General features: G+C 39.5%; 4 protein-coding genes across 5 annotated transcripts; 1 reads left to right on the top strand and 3 right to left on the bottom strand.

Moving 5' to 3' along the window:
* Positions 1 to 5964: 5964 nt before the first annotated feature.
* pcare1 (photoreceptor cilium actin regulator 1) lies at positions 5965 to 10656 on the bottom strand. Its single transcript, XM_088002700.1, has 2 exons — positions 7135 to 10656; positions 5965 to 6310 (listed from the first exon to the last, which is right to left on the bottom strand). The coding sequence occupies exons 1-2, from the start codon at positions 10431 to 10433 to the stop codon at positions 6187 to 6189; spliced, it is 3423 nt and encodes a 1140-aa protein (XP_087858826.1). The 5' UTR covers positions 10434 to 10656; the 3' UTR covers positions 5965 to 6186.
* Positions 10657 to 12915: 2259 nt separating this feature from the next.
* On the bottom strand, positions 12916 to 14491 carry LOC106927852 (photoreceptor cilium actin regulator 1). The gene is made up of 4 exons (XM_015003690.2): positions 14359 to 14491; positions 14222 to 14271; positions 13068 to 13901; positions 12916 to 12993 (listed from the first exon to the last, which is right to left on the bottom strand). The coding sequence occupies exons 1-3, from the start codon at positions 14379 to 14381 to the stop codon at positions 13087 to 13089; spliced, it is 888 nt and encodes a 295-aa protein (XP_014859176.2). The 5' UTR covers positions 14382 to 14491; the 3' UTR covers positions 12916 to 12993; positions 13068 to 13086.
* A 1077-nt stretch (positions 14492 to 15568) lies between these two features.
* spdya (speedy/RINGO cell cycle regulator family member A) lies at positions 15569 to 19848 on the top strand. Of its 2 annotated transcripts, XM_015003694.2 has the most exons (7): positions 15569 to 15704; positions 16942 to 17191; positions 17353 to 17411; positions 17496 to 17581; positions 17668 to 17839; positions 18546 to 18876; positions 19388 to 19848. In XM_015003694.2, the coding sequence occupies exons 2-7, from the start codon at positions 16981 to 16983 to the stop codon at positions 19447 to 19449; spliced, it is 921 nt and encodes a 306-aa protein (XP_014859180.2). In that variant the 5' UTR covers positions 15569 to 15704; positions 16942 to 16980; the 3' UTR covers positions 19450 to 19848. The 2 variants fall into 2 exon arrangements, with proteins under 2 accessions (XP_014859180.2, XP_087858746.1); XM_088002620.1 differs by lacking the exon at positions 15569 to 15704 and having other exon boundaries at positions 16357 to 17191.
* Positions 19849 to 20442: 594 nt separating this feature from the next.
* Positions 20443 to 25800, bottom strand: trmt61b (tRNA methyltransferase 61B). Its single transcript, XM_015003693.2, has 7 exons — positions 24497 to 25800; positions 24304 to 24406; positions 22284 to 22474; positions 22115 to 22206; positions 21001 to 21197; positions 20844 to 20918; positions 20443 to 20769 (listed from the first exon to the last, which is right to left on the bottom strand). The coding sequence occupies exons 1-7, from the start codon at positions 25226 to 25228 to the stop codon at positions 20735 to 20737; spliced, it is 1425 nt and encodes a 474-aa protein (XP_014859179.2). The 5' UTR covers positions 25229 to 25800; the 3' UTR covers positions 20443 to 20734.
* Positions 25801 to 26732: the final 932 nt, after the last annotated feature.

Genomic DNA, 26732 nt, shown 5'->3' with positions numbered 1-26732 from the left:
CCTCACTTACTCTTTCACTTCAATCTCTGTCACCCCTTCACCCTCATTCCTTTAAACTTGCCAGCTTCAGTCTTCATCTTTTTCCATTCCTCTTCATTCCAGGTTTTGTCTGGGAGTCCTAAGTTGACTCAGGAACAGTCCACTTCCTGAAGACTGCATCCCCATGCCGAGTCTCCTCCTCCCAAGCCTTCATCAGCATTACTTATCCGTTGATCAAACTGTCCTGTGCATCTGCTTTAACTGGATTGGAAGGCAGTACTGAAACACTAATTTCCTTTGGCATTGTCTTCCTATGCTTTTAAAACAGGCAACTAGACAGTAGTGTGAATAGCATTATGAAGTCCAAAAATAGCTGAATAACGCAATAATCTTGTTTTAAATGTGTTTTAAGTTGATTAAAAATGTGAATATTCCTTGTCTTCCGAGAGTTCTTGAGAAAATCTTTGCAAGTCTTCAGGCGCGTGTTATAAAAATGTAGAGCATTGGAGTTCCCTGTGGGTTTTCAACATGCACAACACTTCATTAGGGAGGTTATGGTCATTATTTATGTCAGGAGCTGCATGTTGGACCCAATTTTGTATCATGTTTTAATGTGGCAGCAGAGGATTCTTGAAGAAGGGCAGTGGGGCTAGACTGGTAAGAATTTTAAGTAAAACAGCAACCCCATTATAGCAGTGGCATTACATTAGCAAGATGTAATCATTAGGTACATTTCTGCATCTTGACATGGTCTGATAAGTTTTTGCCATGGTGTGGCAGAGGAAACTTTGCGGCTCAATGGTAAAATTAGTCCGCAGAAGAGACGTGTGATGTGGCAAATAGAAAAACCAGAGATTTAAGGACCACAAAAATCAAAGAAGCAACCTGATTGCCCGAAACATTGAACGAGGATTTCTAAATTGGGCCATGTAATGTGAAGACACCCCAAGAACTGTCAGGCAACCTGATCTGCAATAGATTTCCTGTAAATTTTTTGTACTACTGCCAAACACGAGGCCATCTTGTTCTTTGTGGCACATTTCAAACAGTTAATTAGCTCCTCAGCAAGAGCTTTCGTGTATATCCAAGCGTAAACTTTGGTGCACATAGCTGATGCTGTGTAATGTGTCAAGTCCTCACATTTAAATCCATCACTGTCATGAGAAAACCTGTCCAGAGGCTAGAAAGCGGCTTTGAGCAGCAGGTACAGGAAATTTCAGTCAAAGAATTTGATTCCTATTTACCTAAAGACAGTCTGCTGTGAAATTTAGGCTTATCTTCCCCCAACCCTCACTGACTGATCGTTTCTGTTGGAAAAGTCCTCTACCAGCACTGGTGTTATGCCACCAGATAAGGTCCTCCATCAGTCACATCAACCCCCGAGACATTGTGACATTTGCTGGGATGAACAGTGTCGCAGCTGCTTACCTGACCTTTCACAAAGGCTCCTTCAACACTGCGTCAGATTGAATGCAGAGTTACCCTAGACTGCATTTCTGCCTTGACCGCAATTTAAAGCTCAATCCAGACTCCCCGAATGAAGGGTGTGATGATGCTGTAGGTCTAAAAAAGAAAAGAAATGTGTCTCAGAAGGCACTATGCACACACCTGTCACCCCAAAGAGGATTGACTGAAAGTGTTACAAAGGATTGGACATTTTGTATTACCTCTGGAGCATGTTAATCTTTATATCATGTCAGATTGAAATTTTCTCGTTAAAGAAGAAGAAGGAGAAAATGATCGAATATGGACTCCGGGAGATAATCACAAACCTTTAAAACGTGTAATGACCCCAAGGTAAGAATGCCTTTGCCAACACTGCCACCCAGTGCGCAGAAGAGTAGGTGCACTTACTCTTTCTGCCATCCAACTTCTCAGTGGCAGACCTAAAGACTAAAAATATTGCTTCTTCCCCAACAATTACCTATGTGAGTATAATGGCAGACATGTAAAGGTAGAAGAAACAATCTGTGTTTACATTAAATGTATGGAATCAATCCATCTTTACGTGCCCCACTACTTTCCATTCCACAGTTGACAAACCTTGAATGCTGATGTCATTATTAGGATGCAGTGCACACCAACACCATGCAGGGACCCCAGCCTTCAAGCAGCTAGAAAACTCCACACTTACACACTCACACTCTGAGCTAATTGCTTGGTCTGCATTTCAGACGACACACCATTCGTTTTGAAGGATCCGTCTTCTTGTCGTTCTTAAAGATACATTGTTCATATGTTGCTTCTTTGTTCTCCCCCCCTCTGAATACCAATGGCCATGACCTCCTTGTCCTTTCAAGTTTTTCCTTTTTATATTCACTGATGCTCGTTATCGCGCAAGCCAGCTGATTGAAACCGTTGCCGTTAATCATCAGATTTCATCCAATCATCACTTTGACGCTCAAGTAATCTGAAAATTCAGGCTGTCATGTCATTGCACATCTCTGATTGTGCTATCTATATGCAAATGATGTGTGAAATGGGATGGCGACTCAGTGCTACATCAGGCTTTTGTTGGAGAATCTGTGCGTAAAAAAACAAATCCATGTAACAAGGCTTCTTATGTAAAAATGCATTTTGATATATATTTTTTTATTTCCAGCCTCCTTAAACAAATAACTAAGACATGAGGTGTCATGTGAACAACGTGGCTTTAAACAAAGGAGAAATTACTTTCAGATTTCCAAGGCTAAGGCAAACAAAACAAAATGAGTAAATGTAATGTCTGTTTCAAGTCACTTAATTCCTTTTAATTTATTTAAATACTACAATGTCACAACAAATCGTCTTCTTAGGAAGTAGTATTAAAACAGCTCCAGTTCTAATCTAATGTCATTAAATCAGATTTTGAGACTGTCAGATGGTTTTATGTCAGCCAAGATAATACAATTCCTTATCAGTCCATTTAAATTAAATTAAATTATATTAAAATTAGTAACAAACAATGTAAATAAATCAATAAAAAGTGAATAGTTTTATTTAGATGGTTCAGTCTCCATTTTTGAGACAGTGAGAGGCGTCAGTAGAAAGGAACAACTTATTAGAAGGAAGAAACTTCCAGTTGCATTAGACTTAAGATGAGTCTCCATCTGTCTCTCAACCCGCTATCTGAGCCGACTGTGCATGCAGAATAATAATCCTCTTATTCAAGTGGATATTTTCGGTCATAGTAGAGTTGCTAACAGCTACAACAGATTTCAGAGATTTGAAAATAACATCATTGGAGTATCGACCACAGACTACAGACTTTATTTCATCCTTATTCTCAAGTACTTCCATTCATCCATCCAAGCATCCACATTTTTAATGGTATGGTTGCGGGATATACTATTAAAGTATGATCACTGTAGAACCAACTGACAGATCTATAGTAAGGTTGTGTAAGCTTTAAAAAAACTCTAAGAATGACTCAGAGAATTTGATTAAGTAAAAAAAAATGTTATTTTGACTTTAAAATATGTAGGCAACTTGTGTCAGATATCTCAGACTTTTGCCTCTTAAGCTCTAAAGCCCTTGAAATTTATGAACAAAAATGAATAAAACTCTATGTTCTGCCATAAATCAACAAATTCAACAGTCAGGACTTTGTAAAAGTATTGAGTTTGCTCATTGTACAACTCCAAGGAGTCAGAGAATATGCTGCAAATGTATATGTTTTAACTTTTATTAAGCTTAAGTTTTAAAAGAAAAAAAAACAGTTTAATACCCTATAAAGCTGTGCTGTAAAAGAAAAACCTGCCCGTAGTGGATGTCAGGCAGAATGCCAAAAATCCCATCAGACTCTGGTGATGCTCATGCTTCCTCTTTTTAGTTGTGTTTTCTAAATCTCTACATCTGTGTTAGTCCCGTCCGGCCGGAGCTCACCTTTAGGTTACGCCTATTTGACACAAATAGCTATCAGATAGCAATATCAGGAAACAACCATGTCCAGACCAACATTGGGAACTCGGTGGGTATGATAAGAGGCATCTGTGGCAGCCAGCAGGTCATGTTTTTCCCTCTTCCCCACTGAACCGGAGCATTCAGCTCCTCTGAGCCAGCGGAGGAGTCCAGTTGTGTAAAGATGGAACTCTGTGGGTTTATTGAGTTTACGTTGGTCTTAGATGTTGTGTGATGAACAGAGTTTGAGACTAGGTCTGCAAGATGGGAGAAGCTTTTTGAAAGAGTTAGTTCAGCTCACTTTTACAACAATAGCTATTTCTTAGGGACTCTCTATTGACTGTGCATGCTGGTTTTACACAGCTCTACTGTATTGTACATAAATTTAAAGTCAATCAAAGTTTATTGACATTTCGCATCCAGAAATAGATTTTTTTTCCATGCATTTCTTTCTAGTAGTTGAAGTGATAAACGATTTTAATGTAACCTTTAAAATACATTTTCTGCATCAGTTTTCTTCTGAGTGGACCCATGTGGTTGAGTCCAGTGAGAGTGGCTCAGTACTATGTTACAAGAGAAATGTATTATTTTTCCAAATTAACATTCTTGTTCATCTGCAGTTTCATAAAGAGTATCTCTTTGGTTGAAATTCCACTAAAATGCATTGAGAATGGAATAAAAAGATAACTAATTACGGTTGTAGCAATACACACAGTCTATGATATTGTGCTTTGCTGGTAAAAAAAAAAAAAAATTCAAATTAGACAAAAAAGAGTGGCAAAATGAATACCCTGGTACTCATCTACAGGCCTGTTTGATCTGTTAAAACGTGGCTCAGCTGTGGCAAACTGAGAAACGCTCTTTCAGCGTGAACCCAACCTGCAATTATGTTAGCATAATATTGCTACCGCCACTGAATATTATGCCAAGAATGGAATTTCTTCTGCCATTTTTTGCATCCCTGAGATGCTTTCAACATATACTCAGCCTTGGGTTTATTTCTCCCTGAAAAGCACAATAAAAGATGTCCTCTGATTGTTCAGTTTATTGTGGAAACTGTTTCCATTTCAAGGTACAGAGAACATGATCAATATGATATCCACGAGGGGACAGAACTGGAGTTCTCCAATTATATGGTTTTCACAGCAAGTTTCTTCCGCTTCCCTTTGGGAAAACAATCACACTTTGCACTTGGCAGAAATTAAATCACACGTCTATTTTGTGCCACTTTAGGAAGACAGAGGATATCCTCAGGGAAAGATTGCACTTTTATATTTGAATGTGTTTTCTGCAGGACAAAAAGGTTATCTTCAAACGCCCTCAAATGCAAATGTCCATCTATGTGAAATTGATCAGGATCTAACTACTGTAACTACTCTAGAAAAATAAGTCTGAAAGGCTGGAAAATTCAACTGTTTAAAAGGTCAGTCCTCAATGTACAAATAGCCATTATTTAAGACACACAGATATTACTTGTTTATCTGCATTTTACCCGCTGAAGTCTTTCCTTGCAACTCCACCTGATAGGAAAATGGCTTCAGTGCAGAACAGAATACGTGATAGGAGCAATTTGAAAGTTGGCAAACTACTAGGAGAGACCTGCTGCTGGACAGCAGTTAAGTATAGCTTTATTGGATTAAGCACTATTGGTCATGGAAACAACGGCGCATGTAATGGCTTTGTTTTTTTTTGTTTTTTTTATTAATAATAATTATAAAGACATAGTAAAAATGACAGACTGAAAAAATTATGAATGCTTTTTAAAGAAAATTAAATAAATTTTGCATCACTTTACAGAAAATTACAGCATGGACAACAAAAAAAACTAAAAACAAATCACAAAAACAAAATATCAAAAAGTAACGACTATGATTTTTTTAAGTTGTCCCTCTTCATAAAAAATGATGTACTTCAATTTAATTGATGATGTAAATGTTTAGCAATTAGTTTTCTACCACCAGTTTTGACCACACTTGTCTCAAATTGAATGAGCAGAATTTGTTTTCTTTAATTTGTTAAATGTTATCTATAAAAAAACTGTTCATAATCCTGATCAGACTTGTCCAGCAGATGCTTTATCATAATCTTCCATAACTAACAAACGAGTCATAAATTTTGTAAACATAAAAACCAAAAACAGCACAAAGCAGTTAACAGTAACACACCTTAATGAGAAATAAGCCAAGTACAGAGTATCTGGAGGTGTGTTACATGCCATAGTGGATGGAATTAGCTCCTCTTCTCTTCCAAGTGAAATAAACAAGACAATTTTAAATCCACGGTAATGCTTGCTAATCTATAATCCCACAGCCTTGGTGTTGGCTCTGTTTAGCTCCTGTGTAAGGCCTGTCCGACAACACACAGATCCGGGTGTGATGAAGAGCGTGGTGTTGTCCTGAGGTCTGACTGGCTACCCCATAATTCACGGTGCCTGGCTGGATTGTCATCTAGCCTGTTAAAATGAAAGTAAAATTTACTTTAGGGGTAAGCGTAGCATGCCTGGAGGGCTCAAGAGGGCTGTTAACAGAAATCATCCTTTAAATTAAACAAATGCTGTCAGGTCACATTGTGCAGAAGGAAAACAACCCTTATCTAATCAGAAACTGTTTCTGAGCCTGGTGGTCTTGCTCTGGATCCTCCTCTGCCTACTTCCAACGGACAACATGTTGTGTTCACCAACATAAAACTTGGTGAAGGATCAATTTCCATTTGGATCATAAGGATAATTTTGTACCATTTCTGCCAGTGAGTTGATTAAAAATAACAGAGAATTGGACTTCATCTCTAATAAAGTAATTCAAAAAGGTTACTCAAAAGTCAAAGTGATTTTTAGGTCTTGTGTTTGGTCTTTGATGTCCAATAGGCTTCAAATACTGTTGATGTGCTCCACAGGCTTTGAGACCTAACACATTCATTTGTTCTGCAATTATCCCTTTTCCTTTTGTTTCTTCAAGTCTCAACATCCAGTCCATGAGGGCCAGTGTCCGACAACGGTTAGCCATCTCTTTGCTTCATCACACCTGGCTTCAGTAACTCATTAGCCGAGCTCTGTAGAGCTTGACTGCATAATAATGAGACAGTCTTGCCATTGAATTAAGGTGTGTAGGGGAAGACTTAAAGTGTGTAGGGGAAAAGACACATCTAAAAGTTGCAGGAGTCTGGCCCTCTAGCACTGTAGTTTGAGACCACTGTTTTAATTCAAAGGCAACATTTTGAAAGACCTTCGGAAAGCATGACTATTTTGTTGAAGGATTTAGAAAAATAAATAAATCTTACCCCTTTGTACATATTGCTGGCTCACTTCCACAAGTTTCAGCCACTGAGGTCCCTTGGAATCGGGAAGTCATGCTTAGACTTGGCCTTCTGTCTGACTGGCTACGTCGAACAAAGGGTCGTGGTCCTTGTACAGACACAGGGAACCTTCCGCGACTCCCCCAACAACTGGAAAGAACTGAAACTCTGTTCGAAGTCCATGCTTGAGGTGGTTGGACAACTGAACAAGGCTGGGCCTCAAACATGGATGGAGAGACTGGGCAGAAGACCGAACGAGCATTACTGAACATCTGTGCACTTGATTCTTCAGTGCTGTTCTTCCTTGACCATTTCTGTACCTTTGGTGAGGCTGGTGGAGATGGTGCTTTGAAAGGGTAGGAAGTGCTAGAGTTCTGGTTTGCAACAGGTGGGCTGGGAAATCTCCGTTGAAGTGCTGGTGGTGTAGGAGGTGTCTTGTTAACAGGGGAGCTATTTGTTGAGGGTATTGTAACTTCCTTTTTTGAACCAAGGGGGCTGGGAAGTCTTCTATGCAAACTACTTGGGGTAGAGGGAGTGGAAGGTAACATCCGGCCTTTAGAGACAGGCGGCGTGCCAACTGGTTGGCTACTGGCAGTTGAAGAAGGAGGCACGATAGTTGCACTGGTATTAGATTGAGGCACTGAAATTTTGCCATTATGCTGTACATTAGGTGATTCTCCTTGGGGTTCTGAGGTTGCTTCCCTACTAATCGAGGAGCTCTCCGAGTTCGAGTCGGAAGATCGTCGTGTGTGTAAGGTCTTTCTAGTTTGATGGTTTGAAGATTCTGTCTCCATTCCAACGTGCTGACTGACTTTTGAAAAAGCAGGTGTACCTTGAAAAACAATCTTCGTTGACTGTGGTATGCCTCCTTTGCTTGGTAACACTGTGACAGTCTGAACTGAAGCTCTAAGTCGTTGGGATACAGCAGGCCTTTTTAGCACAGGTGACTTTCCCACTTTTGTAGACCCATCTCCTGCTGCAGTCGATCCACTTGGAGCACTTTCAAAAGAAGTGTCCATTAGTACTTCCAGAGGAGGTGGAGGAAGATTGTCGAGATCAAAATAATCATTTTTTTCAGATGTTGTGGTCTCAGGTCTACAGCTGGTCACTCCCGTACTAAGAACTGCTTCCACATTTCCTAAACCAGGTAGGATGGGAACACCACACTTCTGTACCCCTTTCAAAGGCCCAAGAACTGTAGGAGTTTCTCTTACCTCTATACCCTGGCTGAAGGTGTCAATCAGCTTTTTGACTGAATTCCTGCCCCTGTGAAAGCCAGATGACAGTTGTGGTGATAAAGGAGGGCTAGGTGGAGGAGTGGCTTTTATATGACACTTGGATTCTGTTTTTTCTTCCTTTTTATCTTCGTCAACATCAGAGATGATTTCTTTTTTGTTGCTGTACTTTAAGAGACGTGTTTTGTCTTTAGGTGATTGGCTATTATTGTTTTTACCTTGTGGAGGCTGTTTTCGATTTATTGCTGGAGACTGAGCTGGTGAATTTCCTTGAGTTTGTTTAAATGTAACTGACTTTGAGTTTCCTCCCACTTTGGTTTTACTCATCCTTTGTAATCTCTGGTTTAAAGCATTCTGAGTCCTTTCTAATTCAAACAGAGTTGGATCTTCACCTTTACTCCGCAATGATTCTGCTGACCTGGAACGTTGACCCCTGGCAACTGGGTTCTTTTTTATTTCTGTTCTCCGAACAGCTGTTGCTGTTTGAGGCCTCCTTGGAGATTGCACCTCCTCATCTGTCCAATCTTGTCTGGTGGTCTTTGGAGTGCCTGCTACTTTTGCTTTGGCACCAGTGTTCTGCTTTTGTACAAACTGTATTCTATCACTTACAGCATTTTTCATTTTGAGAGTCATTTCTACATTTTGAGGATTTTCTATGCGTTTTCTCGGTATGCGGAGTGGAGGCGTTGCTGAACTCATGGGTGAAGAATTAGATCGTCTCGGGAATGACACTTTTCCTTCCTTAACACCTCTATCTCCTTCCTCTTCATCATTGTTGTCATCTTCACCATCATCTAAGGAGGCCGAGCCTAACAGTGAATCTCTTTGGTCATTAGGCACCATGGTACAGGTAGAATCAAGTGAATTGAGTGAAGTGAGAGAAAAACTTGGACTCATTTGAGTCCCATATTTTTCTATCGATGCTCCAGTGATGTTTGTAGCGGTGTACTCCGTAGGACTGGGTGGAGTTCTGTTTGTCCCACTGGACCCACAACTCTCTCGTCTATGATGCTTTTCACATCCATTAATGGATTCATTCTCAGCCCCGATACCACTGTCCTCACTAAACAGAGCTGAATCCTCTCCTCCAGGCTTGCGCAGGGAGGCCATTTCTATTTGGGTTAGGAGTCGCATCATCCTGGCCTCCAAAGTGCGTTTGATTTTCAGTTTCTCTTCTAAAAGTTCTGACACTGAGGCAAAGTAATCCACTGCTTCTTCCAAAGCAGAGTCTCCAATCCCACAAACAGTCCGGCTCACATTCCTCATCCTCTGAGTGGTGTACTGAAGAAGCTGCTGCAACAAATCTGGTGGCGAGTCTGAGCTAGTCGGACCAGACGTCCGCTGCGAAGAAGATGAGAGATTTTTCTTTTGGCTTGGCCAAGCTAGATGTTCTCCATTTGCTTTCAAAACCTGTTCCCCCTCCTCTGTCATTTCTTCCAGTCCCTGAATTATTTCCTCATAGCGCAAAGCCATGAAGGCTATCATTGTCTGCACAGCAATATGAGTTTGGGTGGCTTCTTCCATGAGCTCAAGTACAGAATCATATTTGTTTATACTGGGATTCAAAAAGGCATATGCAGCTTGATGAGCCTTTACCAAAGGTTCTGGAAAGTCTACTTTTTGATCTGTAGATATCTTTTCCTGGTCTTTCCTTCTGGGACCTTTAGTACCTTTGGCTGATTTCTTTGGTTTCTTGTTAGACTTTTTATCAGCCAACTCCTCCTTGTCAATGTTTTTATCCTTTCTTAGCGGCAGTGTGACTTTTTCTGTTGCTGTACTCTCACCTCTATCAATGTTCTTTACCTCCGTGTTCACTTCTTCAGTGGCATATCTCTTTTTTTGTGGTGTAATTTGTGCTTCTTTCTGAAGTACCTGGACATGTGGAGATTCCTTGTTCCCCTTTGCTTCTCCTTTTGCTGTTCCTGTTGCATTGTTCTTCCGTCCATCTTCATCTATCTTGTTTTCTTGAGGCACTGCAGGTAACATTCTCTCCCTCCTCATGGCACCCAAACTGCCCAAATTGGTACCTTTAGAGGGTGAGCAGCCCATTTTTTGTCTTGAAAATACAAGGTGACTTCTATGTTTTCCCACAGAGCAATTGCAAGAGAAATGAAAATCCAACCAAGATTCTTATCCACCAGCTGTATCAGTCATTTTCAGATGGCCGAGGCTGTACAGAATAACACAATCCCTTTCAACAAGGCGTTTGTTGAAACAAAAAGCAGATGAATCCATTTCAAAAATTTCTTCTACCCGTTACAAATACAGAAAATAAATCCACAGACTTGTGGTCATATTAAAATTTGTCTGTAGCCTGCTGTGAAATGCGTCCCTCTGAACCTTCTGGAGGACAAGCAGCTGAAAGGATTAGTAGGGCTTTCAGTGAACTCCTCTGCATTAACATATGGCACGTTAAACCAAATAAAACTCACCTACTTGTAAGAACATAAGCTCATTTGTGTAATAGGGGCTGGCCCATGATGGCTTTTTATAGCCTGCAAAACAATATTGTAGTTTTTGCTCCTCACTGAAAAGGAAAAGCGATTCATTTTCAGCAGGCATTCAAAAACATCTTTAGTTGTATTCTCAGTTATACATTTACATGTAAAGCTTCAATTTTACTAGAATTTTTTTTTTTTATGGAGCATTCAGCTTGGAGAGTGAAGAATTTATACAAGGCATATATATGCCTTGTATAAATTCTCATTTTGTCTTTCCAGTGATTCTTGAGAATAGGGACAAAACAGGTCCTATGGATAAAGCATGAAATTTGAATAAAATATACACAAAATATATTTTTTTCAAATATCTAACTAAACTAACCTGGGTCATGTGAGCACAACAATGTATATTTTTCTTTTTTTTGCTGAATATTTTTTTATTTTAAACATTGTAGTCGGTGGATGATGCCTGTAAAAGCCCTTGTCCAGGAGCAGAACTCAACACATTCTTATAGTTTAAAACAATTAAAGAAATACTAAAATTATATATTATGACAATTAAATATAAGTAGTCATATAAATAATTATAGAAGTATCGATAAATTGAATTAAAAATAATTTTTAGATATTTTCCAACTCCGTTGAAATTTGTCCTTAGTTTTTGTCAACACCGTCAGAAATGAAAAGAATGTAAAAAAAATCAGGCATTATTGGGGGGCACCAGAACTTCTGAGGACCCCATGACGTTGTCTTTTCTCTTCCTTTGCTAGGAGGGCTAGTTAGCTCCGGTTAGCTTAAGTTATTCTTTAGTTTTTTCTTCTGTTTTATTCCTAAGCTGCTCGTCACAACCATGATGTGTCAACTCCATAACTGACAATTTACAAAACTTTGATGAAATTTTGCGAAATAAAAGCTTAATTTTGGTATAATGTAAAGATTTCATGGACCTGACGAGCTACAATATGGCCTGCTTCAGAATAACATCATATAAATTGAGGTAGTTTGGCATTTCGTCAACTCCGTCAGATGTCAACTCCGTCAGAGTTTTTCTGACTCATTGAAATTGTTCTCAAATCTCACTTAATTGTGCAACTAATTCATTTTAATGTATTTTACATGAATTGCATTACTTCACATGTACCAAGTTTTTCATTTTACTCACTAGTTTGTCACCACCTTCAGTTCTGTGTCAACTCCGTCATGCACTGTCAACTCCATCAGATGGACTTTTTCTTGTTTTAAATATTTATTTTATTTCTTGAGAAGCATTTGTCTGTAAATTGAGTAAAAATATCACTAATGGGGTATTTTAAAAATCATTTTAGATTTATTTTTGTCAGATGGTGATGACAAAGTTCTAGGTCAGGTCGATTAAAAATGTAATTTTTTAAAAAAAAATTGCAACTGGGAGCCTGTACCTTAGCATCTTCATATTTTCTAAACATTATTTGTCATATTTGCATACATAAGGTTGAGAAATAATTTTTAAAAAATATGGGAAAATTAAAACCCATTTTGTCCCTATTCTCAAGAATCACTGTTTCACATTTCCCCAACCCACAAATTATACAGCATTTTAAGTAGTTTTCATTGTGGGCTCCTTCCTCTTTTACAACCATACAAAAATCATATTAGTCCAGTCAAGTGCTGACTAAGGCAAAGAAAAGTGTAATTGACTCAGACCTAAAAACAGTTAAAGTAATCTCTGTAAAATTTCAATAGAAATCTTTATTTTAACCCATTGAATGGCTTAGCAAGCATTCCAGATCACTACAGCCCAGTCAGAACCAAACATGAAGCACCATTCAGTGCACCAATCTCAGTTCAGAAAATGAACCCATCAGGTCTTCAAAAAATAAAAAAATTCAAACACCCACTACCTATTGGTTCAGCAGTAGCCCTTCAAGGGTCAGTTTGACAAATCCTGTACTCTGGTCTTTCCTGAGAGCCAGTGAAGTGTCTGAAGCAGTCTGTTCCATCATAGATTAAAGAGTCAACACAAACCAGCTGAGTCAGTTTCATCATGAAGTCCCTTTTTTGTCTTACAGATGCTACAATATGTTAAATGATAAAGATAGGAGTCGAGCCAGTTTTAAGTTTCCCAGCAGTTTTATTCAGCTCTTTGTCCACATCTAAAGAGTTCCAGATAGCCAGATGAAAAGTCCACCCTGAAAGACAAGACGGGATAATGGGTACAGATGGCAACTTGTGTTCCAGCAGTAAACACTCAATCTTTCCTTACCAAAAAGACAATCTGCCTTCTAAAAGTCAGTTTCTGGAACATCTTGTTGCTGCATTGTGTCAGTTTCAGGCTCTGAAAAATAGTCATTGCTGGAGTACTGATTGTCAGAAAGGAGGTCTCTTGCTCTGTGATGGCCTCTGTTTGACTGCATGAGGCGAGATGGCGGGTACACAGAAGGCTTCATGCCCACTGGCACCTCACTAGTCATCCAGGCCTGTGCAAGGGGCATTTCACGAACTTTCATTAAATTATTTCCAATGAGAAACAGTTCAGGATCCAATATTGAAGGCTGCCACGGCAAGTAGCCATAAGCAGGTGGAGGGCCCATCCCATAGGGAGCAGACACAGACAGCCGGCGGTCATATGCTTGGAGAGGTGAACCACTCATGCCATAAGCATAACTGTAATGAGGGGATCCAGCAGTACCATAACTGTAGCCATAAGGAAGAGATGCTGCATGGATGCCACCATAATTATAATAAGGAAATCCCCTAAAGCTAGCACCATAAGTATATGGATGAGTTTCAGGGCTGGGATATACAGCTTCATGGAATGGTCCAAACCAGGGATTGGACAATGGATACAAGCCTCCAGGACTTGAGACAGTCAGTGGTTGCATTGAGAAGGCAGGTGACTCCTCTGCACGCGATGGAGGGCCAACATAAAAGGCTCTTGGTGGTAAAGTATCTGGGGCACTAGTACTGCTGGAGTCAGTGGTCTCAACAGGAGCTTCAATACTGGAGTTTGACTCAGTTCCAACAGATGAGGATGCAAACTTAGAGTCTGGAATTGCTGAAGATTCAGAACTCAAGGAAGTTGCTTTATTGCCATGATCTGGTGAGAGAGAGAAAGTTACACAAAAGTGGTCAGTTGTGTCAAGTCTCACACATTGCGTGCAGTTATTAGGCACCATGTTGTCTGTATGGAGCCAATAAAGGTTCAATTTAGATTGTTCTTGTCACCAGCACTGTGAAGAGTCAGTTCATATTTCTCAAAACATCTTTTACATAACTAGCAGTTTTTATTTTTGTCTTTACACCTTGCCTATTGCAACTAAAACCCAAAAGAACACTGGCAGTTTGAATTGAAAAAAATTAAGTTTGATGCCAAGTCCAATAGTGTCCATACTTTCAAGGTTTAAGATTTTGACTCACCAGTAGGAAAACAATTTCCAAGGCAAAAAAGCAGGCTGATCCATGACACCCTGCAAAACCGTCACATTAGAACCAACACTGAGACTCATTTTACTTTAATAAGTTTGTCATCACACCAATCCACTTTAGTAACAAACCTTAAATGGCCTCCCAGGAACATAGTTGCCCCCTAAAGAATAGTTCAGCTACAGAGAGTGACCCTCAGAGAAAAGAGAACGCTCTTAAACAGAAGGCTTTGCAGTCATTGTGCTTATTGGAGACACCTGTAGCACACTGAGCAGGTGCAGTGGTTCTTTTATTGGCCTAAGGGAATTTATGCAAGTGAAAGACAATCAGGTTTTCATTTAGTAAATGACAATGTTTGTGGTATTTACTAATGAATGAATAAAATGTCTTCTATGTAGTCAGCAAAAATCTACTCATAGTAGAAGTCAAAAAGGATATTTCAACATATGAATATGAATATACTAAGGATACACATAAGACACATTTGAACAACAGCACTGTTGATTATGGTATAAATTAAAATTAGTTAATGTATGTTTTCTGGTTGTCAAAAAAATAGATAAAACAACTTTTAGCTTGATTTTATTTAAAGACTGAGTCACTGAGGCATGTAGTTAATACGGGGCATATTTAAGACTAATTTTGAACTTTGGCACCAGATTATCTTAAAAACTGGACATGACATACTCCTGTGACATTTGGAAACAAAAGGCTACATTTAAATAATAACAAAAAAAATGGTAGATAAATAAAATAAAGCAGCCATTTCTGTGCAAAATATACATTAGTGGGTTGTTCATAATTCTTCCAGCTTCATGCAACAAAGACAGAATTAGTAAGAATTTAGGGTAAAAAAAAATAGAGAGATAAGTGCTGTCTATACTTGTATGCTATTTTTTTCATCTAAATATGTATACATTAGCTAAAGATGGATCTGAAATGTTTATTATGGTGTGCAAATTAAGATCAAAGTCAAGAAATAATTATTGAAAAGGTTTGTGATCAACTGTTTGACAAGCTTAAGGTTTGATTTGAGATTCTTCTCAATATTTTGTTAGGTTATCTTCTACATTGCTCATTGAAAGATGTGTTCTTTCCTCCCTACTTTTCCAACATGGTTTTAAAATGTCTTGAGATGTATTATTTTGTTTATGAGCCTACACCAAGTCAGCGCCATAGGTAGAAAATATAGGAATATAGCTTTATTAGTTGTGCTTCTTTAATTTCTACTCATACTGCTGATGTTGGTATTGTTCGAACGACTTGATTTTTAATATTGCGCAGCTTTTTGAATGATGAAATGGATATCAAATAGGCCATGATTGACCCTTATCTTGCCTTACCAATATGGCGGGCGCGTCGACGTACGAGCGTACTGAAGTTCAACGCCACGTCAAAGAAGAAGAAGAAGAAACACTGCGAGTGGTCAGCGCGTCTCGCGCTAGGGAGGAATGCTTGCTGCGGATCCTCGAGCTCTGTGAGTTGCTATCTACTCGGGTTAATGTCTGTCCTTTTGTCTTATCTTTTATGGAGCTCACCAACCAATAATAGCTTTAACTTTTATTTAACGCTGATACTTTTAGTTTTTACCGATGAGAAAAGATTTTCTGTAGAAAAACCGAAAATGTGTGATTTCGGTGGGCTTTTAAGCTAGCTACGCCATTCTTAACCTAGCAGAAAAGCTGTAGACTTGACGACTAATTTTGTAAAATGTCAATTTAGATCAAAAGTTTAAGTAACATCCTAGTCACAAAAATAAAAATAGTGACCTAGATTTATAATGGAGGGTAACAGTAATGTTCAGATTAATTACCGCAGACACCTGCAAGTATGTGGGTAAGCCTTTTCCACTCCAAGTAAAAACTGATTAAAATGTATATTAAATTTACATAAAAATCCAATTTCCTTGCATATCACTTAATTGTTACGGACAGCTGGAAACATATTTTTGTCAAAAAAGTGTACTAAACTAATGCAATACGCTAACATTACTAGAGGTTTTTCAGTATATCGAAAACAGTTCCGAATCAGTCATTTTTTTTGAATCCAATTGTACTTTCAGTTTTCTGTTATTTGAAGTCTTGCTCCAGTAAGCCTCTGTAGGAATAAGTTCTCTTTTTGGAAGACTCTGCTTTCTCTAATTTTGTCTTTATTTACATAAGCGAGACTGAAAATTGTACATTTTAAGTTGCTTTCCCTCAGCTTTAACTTTGACACTGAAGATAGTTTTTGACAGATTCAGGCTTGATTTTTGTTGTTGTATCCAGCCGGCCTATTGGATACGTTCAATTATAAAATTCGTCTATTTCACCTGCATTTTTTTTTTTTTAAATAATGGATTAGTTTTAGTTTTACTGCATTAGTTTTATTTTAACTGATTAAATTAAACTCTGTTTGAAAAAGTAGGACATTTTGTATTTTCATACATAATTTATTATGCAAATTTTATTTTTACATTAATATATATCAAATTATAGGATTCTCTCCATTAAATTATGTCTTTAATATTACGAAAAAGGTCTGTGCATTTAATGAACTGGAAAAGATTAGCTTTTAGTCAACATGAGATGTTTTCAGTATTTTTTTTTTTTTTATGTCGGGTTGAAATGTTTCTTAGTGTTTATATTTCTTTAGTTATATTTGTCACAATGAACTTTCTAAAGAAGTGGACTAACTTAAAGATCTTTGACTTTTCCTCTCTCTCCACTCACCAGACAGCAGTAGCCTCCTGAACATATGACACAAGCTTTGGCATGATGAAAACTCCTCCCTCTGCATCCCTGCGGGTCAAGCGCAAGAATGTCCGTCAGATGAGAAAGCATTTCTGCCTAAGCAGAGCGAATGGTCAGGACTCTGAAAGTTCCCTGTGGAAGATCCAGTCCGGTCAACGTGACCCGTGTTTTACCAAAATGCCTGCAACGGTCATCCAGCGGCAGGAAATGGCTTCATACTTGCGTCTTTTTGGTAAATCGGCATGTGGACGTGTGCATGAATGACTGGATGTAGTATGAAGTGTGTTGGGGTCCTCTGGGCCTGATGAAACGCTATACAAATACATTTACCATTTAAATTAAAAACATCTGGTGAGAGAAGCTTAAGGACTAACATAATAGTTTCGGTTTCAGATGATGGCCTGATCCAAGACTTTCTCCGGATGGACTGTTGTTATAAAATGACTGACAAGGTAAAACCCTTTATACTTTATAACGAACCTTCATTTTGCTTAATTACTGTGGTGCCTACTTCAAGTTTTGCCCTATTTTGTCAGTACCTTTTAGCCATGACCTTTGTGTACTTCAAACGGGCCCACTTCTCTATTGCTGAATACACCAGAAAGAATTTTTTCATGGCTCTGTAAGTCCACAGAACTCAGAAGAAGCTTTACATTTTTGGTTGGAAGCACAACATTCCTGACATCAGCATTTGTTCTGTGTCTGTAGCTATCTTGCCAACACCATGGAAGAGGACGAGGAGGAAAGCAAGTATGAAATTTTTCCGTGGGCTCTGGGAAAGAACTGGAGGAGACAGTTTCCACGTTTCCTTAAGCAGCGAGATGAGTTATGGGCTCGCATCTGTTACCGAGCTGCCGTCAGTAAGAGCTGCTGTGAGGAGGTGCGAGCATTTGTCTTCGAAATGAGGCTGATAAACTCAGCGCCATCCAGAAATTTCTGTCCTCTCAGCATGGGCATTATGATTAATTTTGGGGCTTTTATCCATACATTTGAAGTGTTTTCTTTTTATGGTTGAAGGGTGTTATAACAAACAATTTGATGGGGGTACTGTGCACCTCGGTTGGTGGAGGAGGCGCCCCACATGCAGAAGTCATAGTCCTTGACGCGGTTTCCCTGGATTCGATTCCTGGTCTCGGGCCATTTGCTGCATGTCTTCCTCTTTTCTCTCCAGCTTCTTTCCTGTCAAATGACTCTTCAGTAAAAGCCATTAGTGCCAAAAATAGTCTTTTAAAGAAACACTTTGACAGGCGAACTTCAGTGAGTACTGTAGTTGATTTTCTCAAATCCAAAAAGGGTGAAAGTTATAGATACAGCTCTGACACACACACACACACACACACACACACACAGATGTACTTTGAATGAGAAGAAAAGTTAGGCAACCTCCTTATAGCCAGTGTTGAAGCTTGTTGTATAATCACTCCACCCTAAAAACAGAATGGGTTAAATTGAGTATTGAAAGCCCTAAAATAATGACATTCATACTGATCAGTGTATGTGCATTTCTGACTCGTACCCTGGCTTCTTTCAACTTTAACAAGCTTGGATTAGTTTGTTGACTTCTGTCTCCCTGCCTCTGTCCCCAGGTAATGGCCATTGTGCCTTCTCACTTTGTGTGGCAGCGGCAGCGTTCTGATCACCACAGTGGCGCCCTGAGACAGTACAATTCACAAGGCCCTACTCGTTTTCCGCGCGGCCCGTCCGCCTCCCCCGTTTCCTGTGCCCTCTGCAATTGCGGCAGCAGGTTGCATCGCATCTCCTCCAGCCACCCATCTGCACAGACCACAAGCTACCTGAACCCGTTCGCTCCTGCCTTTACATTCGAGCTGACGCCACCCAAAGCCTCCAGCAGGACGGCAGAGGAGGATAAAGACGAGGCACCGAAATTGTGCTGCTTCTGTCCTGAAGAGCTTCCAAGTAAGGGCTAGAGGTTATTCAAAAGCCAGAATGCTGAGCGCTTTGCTATAGATGAAACAAGGTGATGAATTTCTTTGTTTTGCTTTTAGGCTTTTTACTGATTGTCTATTGTCATCCTGAGCACTGATTCTCCAGATTTTATAGAGCTTTTCTTTATACTATTGGATATCCACTAGCTTTCAGCAAAAAAAAAAAAAAAAAAAAAAACTTTGTATAACATAGCATAATGGGCGATGTGTATTTAAATAATTTAAGCAAATGCATATGATTTTTTTTACAACTCTCTTCATAAGACAGTTTAAAAAGTGATGTATTTGGGAAACCAGAAACAATCCAGGAAAGAAACCAGAGATGCATCATCCTTGAACACATTAAGTGAAATCATTTTTAAATTAGGCAGAAATAAAGTAGACCCTTGTTTCCCGCCTTTTTGAAACGATTACTTGCCAACTAATATAAGGAATAAATTGACATCTCCTAATCTAACTTGTTTGTCCTTTCTCTTTGATAGGGGAGACCTCTTCCTGCGACTCCTCCTGTGACCCCTTCATAGACTGGATCAGCGAGATGTAAAACCCAAAGCTAAACTCGGCTGTTCCACCTTCGTTCCTCTTTGTACCAACTGAACCGTTCTGTGCAATAATCCTTTATCTAAAACTTTGAAGGTCAGAGTCTTCCAGTTAGTGGTAACCTGAAACGAGCAGAATAAACTACACTTATTCAATGCACATAAATATGAAATAAGTTGTACACAAGCTAAGATTGTTCCAGCTACAGATTTCTCTACATATTTATTTACAGTATTTATTTAACTTATTTGTAAATGAGAGATATTTTATTTTTTTGCAATATTTCAACCCTGGTACACATGTTGGATTGAGATGGGGAATCTTGTGGGTATCTTTTTTTTCCCCAGTTGTGACTTTTTGATGAGCAAATGCCTGCGAGTTTAATACAAAGGCTGAACTTAAATTTGTCTCATTGTTGTCTTTTACTAGGATCAGGTGCCGATATAACGGCTGTTTTTATAATTAGCTAAAACATCTTTGTTACTGGGATACCGACACACAGACCAGAAAATGTTGGAATCTGAGTTTAGTATGTTGACGATCTGGATAGGATTGGAAAAAGAACATCGATTCAGGTCTTGTTCATGAGTGTATTATCAACATGATTTATAACAGAAATTCTAAAAGTATTTCTATCACCTGTGAGTTTTCATGCTGGCTTTTGAACCAAATATGCACATAGAAGTTGCATCTATCCTCAATCAGTCCTTCCATCCATCTCATTCTGGCCGTATACCAATACGCCCATTCAACCATGCATCTGTCAATATATCGATTGATCAATTTGTTCTGCCATTTTCTCCCATCAGTCATCCATCAGTTTCACCATTCACCCAGTTGTCCACTCTTGCATTTGTTTGTACATCCATCATTTTGTGGATCCTCCATCTGTTTTTCCATCCATTTGTTTGGCTCTCCATCCAAGCCGTCCATCATTTATGCTCCCAGCTGTCCAACCATTGTTACAATCCAACTGTACATTTACAAAAGTCATCCATTTACTGATTCATCAGTTTATTAATTTAAACCACCCTTCCACAAGTCCATTCATCCACCTGTACATTATTTCTTACAATCAGTACATTTTTCAGGTTTCATGTTTGGACTTATCTTGGCATTTTTTACTTAAGCTAATAAAAACTTTTCTATCCCTGTTTTACCATATAAATGTATACATTTTTAGATTAAAAAAAAAAAGATCCATATTTCCATCAGTTTCTTTCACTTTTCAGGTTCTGTGAGGTAACATTCAGCTCTTAAATTATGTTTTGTGTCATCAGTGACCGTGGCTACCTCACAAACTTCCTCAGCTTCACCAGGAATGCTGAAAAATGAAAGGACATGATCAGAATGTACTACAAACATGAAACAAAACCAGAGATTTGACCTCATTCTCACCTGTGTGACTCATCTGTTCTGGATGGGGTCTGGCTATGTAGGGAACATTACCAAATCCTGGCTCAAAAGGGGCTTCTGAAAAGACAACCAACATTTACAGGGAGAAAAATTCAACCAATAGGATTCCAAGAAATCAGTCGTTTTCATTTGCATTTACCTCCATCGGCCGATGATTCTTCTTCGCTGCTCGTATCTTCACCGAGGTTCGGAGCTTTCCTGGTGCAGTATTGTCCGTCTTTCTGCAGGGCAGGGGCCACCAACCATTGCCTGACGGGAACCTCAATGATGCGTTCACACAAAACAGGAAGTGCAGAACACCGGAGACCCTCCAGCAGATCAATAACCTGCGTTATACTGTGAAAAGAAAACAGTGAAACACAGAATTCAGTTCCTGCTCATACATACAACAATTTAAAACTTAAAATATTTAAGCAGAACACCTCTGAAGGTTGTTGCCCGTTTGGTCATAAGTATTAATTTTTACATAGATCTGTCAAACTAAAACCAATACTTGAAAACTGCCTTTATTTAAAATGAAAAGAAACCTATTTAGGAAGTTCAAAATTCAGAAACTTGTAGAACAATCAGCATTTAAGTCCACTCTTCTTTCACCTCATTAAGGCTTGCAGGCAGGTTGCTACACAGCTATCCCAAGGTCACACTACAGCATGTCAATCATGTTGAGGTTTGGATTTTTACTGCACCGTTGTGACATGATTGTCCCGCTGATCCAGTCAGGACCAAGTTTCAGCTGTCAGATGGACTCGCATCTCACTCTAGTAGTAAGAGGAGTTCATGGTTGATTGAACCCTAAATAACTGCAAGGTGTTCATGGCCCATGGCTGAAAAACAAGCCTAAATTGTCATTCCTCCACCATTGCCCTGCATTTGGTTTATTTCTTAAAAGGTGCCGTCTATATGTATCTCTATATTAGTCTTGTCTATTAAAAGGCCATTATTTAAGAAGTCCTTCAGTTTATTCATACAGAATTAAGAGCATGGACTGTGCTGCAGTGTTTGTAAAGAAAAAAAGACTGCTTCAACCCTTAGAAGCAAGCCATGCTTGTTATGCCTGAATTGACCTGTCTCGAAAGCTACCATGCTATTTAAGGCATGCAGCTTGAGATTCAGTACATTTTTTTGTTAGTGACAGCCTTTTCATTTCTGATATCGCCACTTACTGGACTTGCGTTGATACTTCAAGGTTTTCAGAAACACAAGAAAATGTTTAATTTCATAAAAGCTTTATGTGTTTTGAAGTGGCTGCTCACTTTGCGAGGTAGATGGCGCACACAGCTCCAGGATGCAAGTGTGGCAGCACGGTAGGTAAAACCAGGTGAGGGTCTATCAGGTCGAGCGCAACCTGCAACAGAAAGCAACTCTGACGAATGAGCAGATCTATTCATGTCAAACGTGTTAAGAAAACATCATGACACTGACCGAGTGAAATCCTCGACCAGCGAGGAGTGACGAGGCTGTGCTGAGGTCAGCATTCAGGAACTCCACGTTGTTAGGCCACTCCTGTCCTCGTCGCAGAGCCCAGGATGTCCTCCAACGCTCGTAGTTCTTCACGGTTCTTCTGTGGTGATCCGTCCTCACCTCTATGCTCAGCACGCTCCCTCTGGAACCAACTGGAGGAAATATCTGGACCCTATTGTTTCTGAATGTTGAATGAGGTCTCATTTTCATCATAATCTTGATTCACATTATTCATCTATAACATAAATTAATAGAAACTAGTCTTAAACCTTAATGTATTACTTGATATCTTCCTTTCTAAGAGACTAGACTTGGATACCTTTTGATATGAGCTTAAATATGCAAGTGAGATGCTCCTAACTGGATCTGTCAGATTTAGTACAGCCCTGCATGGTTATTCATATTCATGCACTTAATTGTTGATCTGCAATGTGTTCAGTTCACACCCTGTCAACTACTCCACATGCTGTTGCTTCACAATCACAAATATTAGTGTATTTTATTAGGATTTAAAATGATCAACCGACTTAAAGCAGTGCATTAATGTGAAATTGAGGAAGAGGATAAATGGCAACAAATCAAGACCATTTGCATTCAGCCCCCTGAACCAATTTTTTAATGTTTCACATTTGACTGAAGTTACAGTTGTCTGCTTTGCATGTACAGAGGCTGAAGTCATGCCCATTCTTCTTCGCAATGTAGCTAGAGCTATAGGAAAGAGTCCTTCTCTGGACATCAATCTTCATGTCTTCATTGTGCAGCGGGGAGGTGAACCTCCACAGCAGGGGTCCCCAAACTTTTTCCTGCGAGGGCCACATAGCTGTTCCTTTCTGTGGTCGGGGGCCGGTCTTAGTTTTTGCAGAAAAAAAACCTTAGAAAATTCTTGTCGACCGGGGGTGGGGGTGGGGGGGTGTTCTGCATTTGAAACTGTCGAGCGGGGGGGGGTGTGATGACACATTCGCGCTTTTAGATAGATTTTTACCCAGAATGCAAATGGAAAAAACCGTGAGTGAAACGGTGACTGGGACTGACGAGTATATATTCCATTGAGGGAAAGTTAGTTTCACATCTGCTCAAAAGCCCCCTGGTGGCTGAAGAAAAATCCACATATAAACCAGAAAATACAATATATGGAAAAAAAAAAAAACTGAATGCTCTCTGGTATGAGCAGGCGGGCCAGATCCGGCATTGTTCAGGGGGCCGGACCAAATGACGTGGCGGGCCGGATTCGGCCCGCGGGCCGTAGCTTGGGGACCCCTGCTCCACAGCTACAGCTTTTCTTCATTAATCGCCTTGTGGTTAGCTTCATTCATCTTGGTATCCTCCAGGTGAGCTTCTATTTGATCGCACAGCATAATGCTGGCCCCACCATGTTTATATGCGAGTATAGAGTTTTGTGTGACCAAGAGGGTCTATTTTGGTCATATCTGATCATCGCACAATCTTCTAAATTTTTGCTTTGCCACATGCACTGAATGGTATGTGGCAAAATCAAAGACTTTATTTTAACAATGGTTTTCTTTTTGCCACTCCTCCAAAAAGGTCAAATTTGAGCAACAGCCAATTGTCATTCTGTAGCTTTTGCCTGAGACTGGTATCTTCCAGTTGGATGTTGGTCTGCCCAGTAATGATACGTTTGCAGTTGTGTTATACTCTATGATGGACGTAACAAACTTCTATGAAATGTTGTTTTGTGACCTTACTCTGTTTTAACTCCTCCACAGCTTAGCCATCTGTTGTGTCTCTTGGTCTTTGTGATGCTGTTTGCTGTTCTCTCGCAAAACTCTGAGGCCTCAAGAGAATAACAGCGCAATAGAGATAATTCCACTTCACAGTTATCTAGTAGTTTGTTTTGGTCTCTCACATAAAAACCCAATAAAATACAGTTTGAGGTTGTAATGCGACAAAATGTGGAAAAACGTAAAGGTCACTAAAACTTTTGTGGTTGGGATGCAAGACAGGAAAAGTGAGTCAGACAGACCTGCTCTGGACAGAAACAGGGACATTGCTCCAGACCCCGAGCCTGACTCAAGCACACAGTCTCCCTCTGTAACATCCATCATCATCAGCATGTTGGCTGCATCCTGAACACACAAGGAGACAGAGATGGAGGTTGTTAATCTGACGGTGTTAAAATCCTCTGCATTTAACATCTTCACTGATACAAGACCTACCTTAGGATAGGCGATTGCAGGACCCCTCTTCATATACAGCACATAGTCCTCCAGACTGGCACGACGGAAAAAGATGGGAGCACCCCTGCCTGTCTTCAAGAATTTGCCTGCCTGCTGCCCTACGAGATCATCATGCTTGATGGTTCCCCAGCTGCTCTGCAGGATGGCCCCTTTCTGAAGCTGGAACATCTTCCTGAACTCCACCCGTTTTTTCCTTCTGTGCTCAGCAATAAGTAGCTCCCCAAAGGCGAGCAGGCTCTCCCCAAGGAGACTGGGGTACACGTGCCCCTCTGCATGGTGAAATGCTGCAGCTTTCGGGTCCTCTCCTCGCTCAGGGCCACTGTGGGTCTCCAGATCGCCTTCATCAGTGACTCTCTCTGGATCACACCTCTGTGGATCCTCTTCATGCTGTTCTTGCTCCCTCAGATGCATCACCTCTGGGCTCAAAACATCCTGGGGCAGCAGACTGCTTATCCTCTCCAAAGGGGACAGGGGCCGCTTCCTCCTGAGCAGGAGATCCTGTTTTTGTGTCTGCTTGGGAGTTAGTTTTAAGGAGTCTTTGCTCTGTCCATCATTCTCATTAAATCTCACAGAAGCAGTGAGAAAAGTTCTGTTGCAAGGAATCACGAGTTTCTCAAACACATCTCTGTTCCTGCTGTGAGTCTGAATTGATTTGCAAGCTGTCACCAGTCTGTGCAAATACATACATCTGTGGGCTGCATGCACAGCCATCACTGTCAACTCTATCACAGAAACTAAAAGGAGAGAATCCCGTCTGTAGCCAGATAGAGACGTACACAGACATGCAGAATTACAAAAAAAAAACTAAAAGCAAAAATACATTAAAAGGTGCGTTATTAAAGTCAACTTACACTAACATAACTAACAGTTAGCGCCTGTTTGCACGAGGAAGGAGGTCATTGCTTCTAAAAACACGTGTGAAAGCGTCATAAACAAGCGCCTGCAGCAGTACTTCAATCCCGCCTGCAGGTGGCGGTATTTATTGGGAGACTTTTTTTTTTTTTTTTTACATTTTATCTTTATACATTTAAAATATTGTTCTAGTTGACGTTATTCCAACGATAAATAAATAATTATTAAACAAAATAATTATATCAAAAATAGTTATTTAATTTCAGACGTCAATGTCACCGCCATATTTTGGCATTTTGAATTGATAAGTTATGTTCCAAGTGTTTTCTACAAAACTGTTGGACTCTGTCTGTTGTGATAGGATGACATCAGCAGCGCAAATCTCTTATTTTAAGTTAGGCAGTAAATAAAGAAAGTAATAGAGCATGTGTGCCAAAACCTACTCCTGTAACGATTTATTTTAGGTGCAGTTACAACTTTTGTAAGTATGCAAAAACTTATACCCTGTTATAACACATACACACTAAGTATTCTGATTAGGAAAAGTGTTTGTTCAACCAGAATTTATTTTGTAATTGTGCCATTTTTTTCGTGTTAATTTTCATTTTATTCTTTAAAATACCAGAATTTGCGCTTAAATTAATATTTTTTTTTTCTGTATGATGACATTACTTTTGAATATTAGATTAATTAGTGCCAGAGAACCCTTTAAAAAATATTATTTTACTTCTTGGACAGCTGAGCTAAAATATGTTAAAGTAATTCTTATTCGTTTACAATTGTGAGTACACTCGGTCCACCCACCGCTATCAATTCCTGACAGAGCAATTCCTGACAGAGCTGCAATTTAGTCAATTTCTTTGATACTGAGATCAGGGCTTTACTGTAAAACACTGACTGTGTTGCTTAGCCATTTTGAAAATAGTTGGCAAATGATTGGAGTCATTGTCTGTTTGGAAGTCTTCTTTCTGATATCCTGAGATTTTAATGTCAGTTTCCCTATTTTTACCACTAAATACAGCAACAGTCATTTGGCAAAAATGTTTCAGTTTTAGTTTGACCAGACAAGCCAGGACATGTCCTCAAAAATGCAAATCTTTTCTCAGTTCAGATGTTAGATGCTCTTCAATATCTTTAGACACCTCCAAGCTCAACTCTTTGTTACTGACTCTTCATTACTGCAAAGACATTGATGTAAATGATACAACTTATGGGAATTTAAGGTTAATTTAGAGTCTGCCCTTGTTGAAAGCTGTTTATTTATTATACTTGTAGTGGGGCGTTTTTATTTGTTTTTATGTGAGCAAAATGTGAAAATGTCCAACGTAATTCTGTTGTGTATTGTTTCTTTAAAGTAGCGTTG

Source organism: Poecilia mexicana, unplaced genomic scaffold (assembly GCF_051168715.1).
Source record: "Poecilia mexicana isolate PSO_F unplaced genomic scaffold, ASM5116871v1 scaffold_22, whole genome shotgun sequence".
Taxonomy (NCBI): Eukaryota; Metazoa; Chordata; class Actinopteri; order Cyprinodontiformes; family Poeciliidae; genus Poecilia; species Poecilia mexicana.
The sequence above is the reverse complement of the archived record's forward strand: the minus strand, read 5'-3'. Positions and strand labels throughout refer to the sequence as shown.

What these genes read in the sequence shown, in the direction of transcription:
- trmt61b (XM_015003693.2), bottom strand. Translation starts at nt 25,228, where the DNA reads ATGGCTGTGCATGCAGCCCACAGATGTATGTATTTGCACAGACTGGTG. An exon ending in CCTGTTTCTGTCCAGAGCAG is followed by an intron (nt 22,475 to 24,303) that starts GTCTGTCTGACT and finishes TATTTCCTCCAG; the next exon opens with TTGGTTCCAGAGGGAGCGTG. An exon ending in CTGGTCGAGGATTTCACTCG is followed by an intron (nt 22,207 to 22,283) that starts GTCAGTGTCATG and finishes TTTCTGTTGCAG; the next exon opens with GTTGCGCTCGACCTGATAGA.
- spdya (XM_015003694.2), top strand. Translation starts at nt 16,981, where the DNA reads ATGATGAAAACTCCTCCCTCTGCATCCCTGCGGGTCAAGCGCAAGAAT. An exon ending in TTCATACTTGCGTCTTTTTG is followed by an intron (nt 17,192 to 17,352) that starts GTAAATCGGCAT and finishes TTTCGGTTTCAG; the next exon opens with ATGATGGCCTGATCCAAGAC. An exon ending in CTGTCCTGAAGAGCTTCCAA is followed by an intron (nt 18,877 to 19,387) that starts GTAAGGGCTAGA and finishes TCTCTTTGATAG; the next exon opens with GGGAGACCTCTTCCTGCGAC.
- pcare1 (XM_088002700.1), bottom strand. Translation starts at nt 10,433, where the DNA reads ATGGGCTGCTCACCCTCTAAAGGTACCAATTTGGGCAGTTTGGGTGCC. An exon ending in CCAGCAATATGTACAAAGGG is followed by an intron (nt 6,311 to 7,134) that starts GTAAGATTTATT and finishes TCATTTTAACAG; the next exon opens with GCTAGATGACAATCCAGCCA.
- LOC106927852 (XM_015003690.2), bottom strand. Translation starts at nt 14,381, where the DNA reads ATGTTCCTGGGAGGCCATTTAAG. An exon ending in TTCCTGGGAGGCCATTTAAG is followed by an intron (nt 14,272 to 14,358) that starts GTTTGTTACTAA and finishes ACGGTTTTGCAG; the next exon opens with GGTGTCATGGATCAGCCTGC. An exon ending in TGGAAATTGTTTTCCTACTG is followed by an intron (nt 13,902 to 14,221) that starts GTGAGTCAAAAT and finishes CTCTCTCACCAG; the next exon opens with ATCATGGCAATAAAGCAACT.